Below are 4,349 nucleotides of genomic sequence, written 5' to 3'. Positions count from 1 at the left end.
GAAGTTATCTCAGGACAATTTTTTTAATAGATCAGGTCTACATCGTAATAGAATTTAACATGTTTATTAATAAGCAATGGGCTGATGGGAAAAGTGGTCCTAATTTAGTGAAGCAAGCATCATCTCCTACATGTTCTCATTTAAATACATTCAATTATTTATAGTTTTATAAGCTGCTGTCAACTGAAATTTTAAATCTTTTTTTGTTAAGAAATCAAGTTTGTTAAGTTTTTATTTGAGGGAAAAGTACAAATTTGACATTTTATGTATGTGGTCAGCTGTGATAGCGCCCTCTACATGTCATTGCAGTACTGTATGTGTGTGGGCGTGCACTCAAAATAAATTATAATATCACTTAATTTATGATTTGACATATTGGCCCAACTGTGTTATAACAGCAATGGTGTCCGCCAGGTGATGCACAGGGGCCCCAAATATACTTTCCCCCATGCCTTACATTGTGAAAGGAGCGGCTGTAATATGGTTATAATTAAGTTAGTGGAGGGCTAAACTGGAAGTTGGCAGCGTGGCAGGTGGAAGCCTCTGGTGCGCTGGTTCTATGGGCTGCAGGATGTGGAAGAAATGATCTAGAAATGATCAGAATCAGATCCAGAAATGGGTCTTTTTTGGCTTCATGCGCCGCTGAGCAGCTTCCATAGTAATAAACGGAGCCCCACTTCCAACGCTATATCCAGTCCTTGTTTCACTAACAAGTGAACCCACTGGGGTTTCTCTTAGCAAGCAAGCTAGGCTAACTCGCTTCCACTTTCTGAGTAGAATACAAACTCAACAGCATGATGGATCCTTCCAGGGGACAGCTTAAATATTTAATAGCTGACAGCATGGAAAAAACCTCTTGTACCAACAACTGCAGCCGACACAGTTTGATCTCCATCAGTGATCAGTCATCTAGCACTAGTTGTAACTCATCAGCTTACTGAGAGGCTCCAGTCTTAGATGCTTCCCGAATATTAACAAAAATAAAATAAAAAATAGAAAAATATGCAGATTTTTTTTATATTAGCCTTTACTTAAAGTAGATTTAAATTTCAGTTCAGCTTTGAAAATGCTTCACATAGCACCTTTAATTTCTCTGTCATTCTTTCCCTGGTTTAGACGCCTTCCTCCGGGCACTTCCTCATTCAACCCCATCGCCGGCTGATGCTCCACCCCCTTCCAGACAGGCCCCACCCCCCATGCTGTGCGCCCTGCGGCGGTCTGAAGCCAGCAACTTCACCGCCAGTCTGAGAGAGCTCGAGAAGGTAAGACTCACATTGGAGGGAAAAGATGATGAAAGAAAAAGGAAATGGATTCTGATGAGTGCATCCTCTGAGATCAGTGTGTTTTGGGGCAGCTTGTGGGTCTCCATCCTTGCATCCAAGCAGCGTGACAGTTAAAAAAACAGTTAAAAGAGAAACTGAGAGCTGCAGTGAGGCTGGTTCTCACAAGGTTTTACTGATAGGTTTTTTTTGTTGGTTCTTGTTATCAGTGGTGGCTGGATACTGGGGTTCCATGAACTGGGAAGGTTTTACGCAGAGATGAGTTCTGAAGGGAACCGGACGATCTCTTCCTGGTCCGAGACCAGTTCGGACTCGCGATACACCCTGAGCCCTCAGCCTTCAGGTCGCAGAGAGTCACCAACTTACCGCACACACCGCATGGAAGCCCATCTTGTACCGAGGTGAGATACACACTCTAATACACATCACAAACATTTTACCTCTAAACTCCTAACAATGCACTCTTGAAGGAAACACAATTATTTCTTTAAGTAACTGAAAGCTGTGGAATTTGAGAACAAGTAGAACCAAATATTCCACTAAACGAGATAATTTTGGGTTAATAATAAACTTGTCATTAAAACCCTATATACTTATATTGTTTTATTATGTTTTATTATGTTATTATATTGATATATATATAATTATATTTAATAATTAAATTATATATGAGAATATTGAGTTGTATTTACTGTTTACTATCAATTAGTCATTAATCATAAATATTATTCATAATTTAATTATAAATATGTTAAATGTATGAAAATAATAACCCAATACTTGTGTTTATGTAACACTGATATGAGATGAATGTGCACACGTGCCGTTATCAATTACAGCTGCGAGTACAGAGTCATAAATCTTGGGCTGCAGACGCTCGCAGACATGTGCAGATGACAAATATTACATCACCCAAACTCTTCTGGTTATAAGAAAGTGGTAATTATAGCTTAACCCAAACCATTATAGCTATATACCTTAACCTAACCCTGACCTAAACCCAATTATAAACTTAACCCTGAAACCGAGGACTGTACACAATGTCCTCATTGTCCTGAATGTCCTCACAAGGATAGAAGTACAAGTGTGCTCTCTCACACACACACATTTTCCTGCATATCTTGCATTATACTTGCATATGTGTGCAAGTATGCAAGCATAATACACACACACACACACACACACACACACATGCCTACAGAAACAGCATCCATACACTGGTCATTCAACACAAACCACATTTATGATGGCACACGACCATTTGACTGAAGCATCCATAGTTTCATGGTGATTTTGTCCTTTTGCAGAGGACGCAGGCGTGTAGAGAAATATGTTAAAATATAAATAACATTTACTGTCTTCTTCCAGAGCTTTCAGGCGCTTCTCACGGTCTTCCTCAGTGGATGGAGTTCACTGTCATTTTTCTAGTAAATCTTAAAGCTCCAGTGTGTAACATTTAGGAGGATCTATTGGCAGAAATTAAATATATTATTCACAGGTATGTTTTCATTAGTGTGTAATCGCCTGAAAATAAGAATCGTTGTGGTTTTTGTTACCTTAGAATGAGACGTGTTTCTACAGTAGCCCAGAACGGACAAACCAAACACTGTCTCTAAGATAGGTTTAGATACCTTTTAGCATTCTTCACAAGTTTTGCAGACACCATAGTTTCTCCTACTCGCTTGAGGGCAATGCGAGGGCGTTGCAATCAGTAACTACACCTCTAGATGTCACTAAATCCTACACACTAGACCTCTACAAATTACATTTTTAGTCAACTAACTAATGACTAATGTCAAGGCAGGTCAACACAAAGTGAAAATGTTTGACTGCTGTTTTAGGACTTGAAAAATCTAGTCTTTAATGTTCCAAGACTTGACAGAAAAACTAGAGAAACTGGGGGAAAACAACAAGAAATTGAGTTCATTGTCTGAGATCTGTCTGAGCTTGAGATGAGGACAAACACGCATTCACACAGCCGGTATGTTGCTAACAGCTACGCCTGTCTGTACTGTCGGTTTGTGATGAATAACACATCAAAAAATTTGCTTTGTGTTCAATCTGAACTTACCTGAAGACAATGTTTTTGTTATTATCTTGAATTAATACTTTTAATTACATAAAGAAGCTTTTAAAGATACAACATCGCTCCTACAACAGTTAAAACAGTGAAGCCTTTATATTATTTTAATGGCAAAAGCTAAATACTGTTACATTTTATAGATCATAAGCATTTTATTGTAGCTTTTCACTCGCTAACAATAACAAAATAACATAACAATAGGACAACACAGCTGCACGAGCTATATTAAACAAAAACATAAAGAAACAGAGCACAAAAAAATCAGGAATAAACTCAAACACGTCCTAATAGAGATCCAATAAGATCACACTACAGTGCTGAAGCATGAATAACTCACATAACACCAAATGCATATTTGCACACACGCCACATGTGGGACAAACTAACAAGGTGACTCATGGAAGATACATGCAGGCAGACACACACACAGACATGCATACATAAATGGAGGCTCTACATTAATGAGTCACCATTATAAAGCTATGGAGTCATGCCTGGAAACACATTCATTATTCAGACGTTCAGACCCCGACTGACACAACACATTCACATCAGCACAATCGTGTGTGCATGAACGCATCGTGGCCCGGCATGAATCGAGGGCAGAAAGGCTCTCAGATGTAAACAAGCACTGAGCAGTCAACAGGAAATCATACACACACACACACACACACACACACACCAACTTATTCAGATGTGTCTATTCACTCTGCATGTGTGCAGTCACAGATTGGATGGTTGGAGAGGAGGTGATGCTTCTTTTCCAGACGATAATTACCTGCTACTCATACCGATAAGATATTGTGGTTGTGTAGTTTATTCACACCTGAGGGTGAGAAGGGCTGAATGTGTGGTGAGCAAAGATAGATGATTTGATATATAAACCAAATCTTACTGAGATCACTATTGTTTACAACAACAACAACAACAACAACAAACAGTTCTAACTATTTCAATTTTCACTTATTTTCTCCAGTAAAATACAT

At 38.8% G+C, this 4,349-nt stretch overlaps 1 protein-coding gene across 1 annotated transcript in view; it reads left to right on the top strand.

Annotated features, from left to right (window-relative positions):
- The window catches only part of socs7 (suppressor of cytokine signaling 7), a 15,940-nt gene that overhangs the window by 7,565 nt on the left and 4,026 nt on the right, over positions 1 to 4,349 (top strand). Inside the window, 5 exon segments of the mRNA XM_035660114.1 lie at positions 1,117 to 1,262; positions 1,552 to 1,553; positions 1,555 to 1,582; positions 1,584 to 1,681; positions 4,179 to 4,195. Of these exon segments, the coding sequence (XP_035516007.1) occupies positions 1,117 to 1,262; positions 1,552 to 1,553; positions 1,555 to 1,582; positions 1,584 to 1,681; positions 4,179 to 4,195 (291 nt within the window).

The sequence above is a fragment of the Morone saxatilis genome, unplaced genomic scaffold, assembly GCF_004916995.1.
Source record: "Morone saxatilis isolate NCDOM2014 unplaced genomic scaffold, NCSU_SB_2.0 Contig17, whole genome shotgun sequence".
Lineage (NCBI taxonomy): Eukaryota > Metazoa > Chordata > Actinopteri > Moronidae > Morone > Morone saxatilis.
Note: the sequence above shows the minus strand (reverse complement) of the source record. Positions and strands in the feature narration are given on the sequence as shown.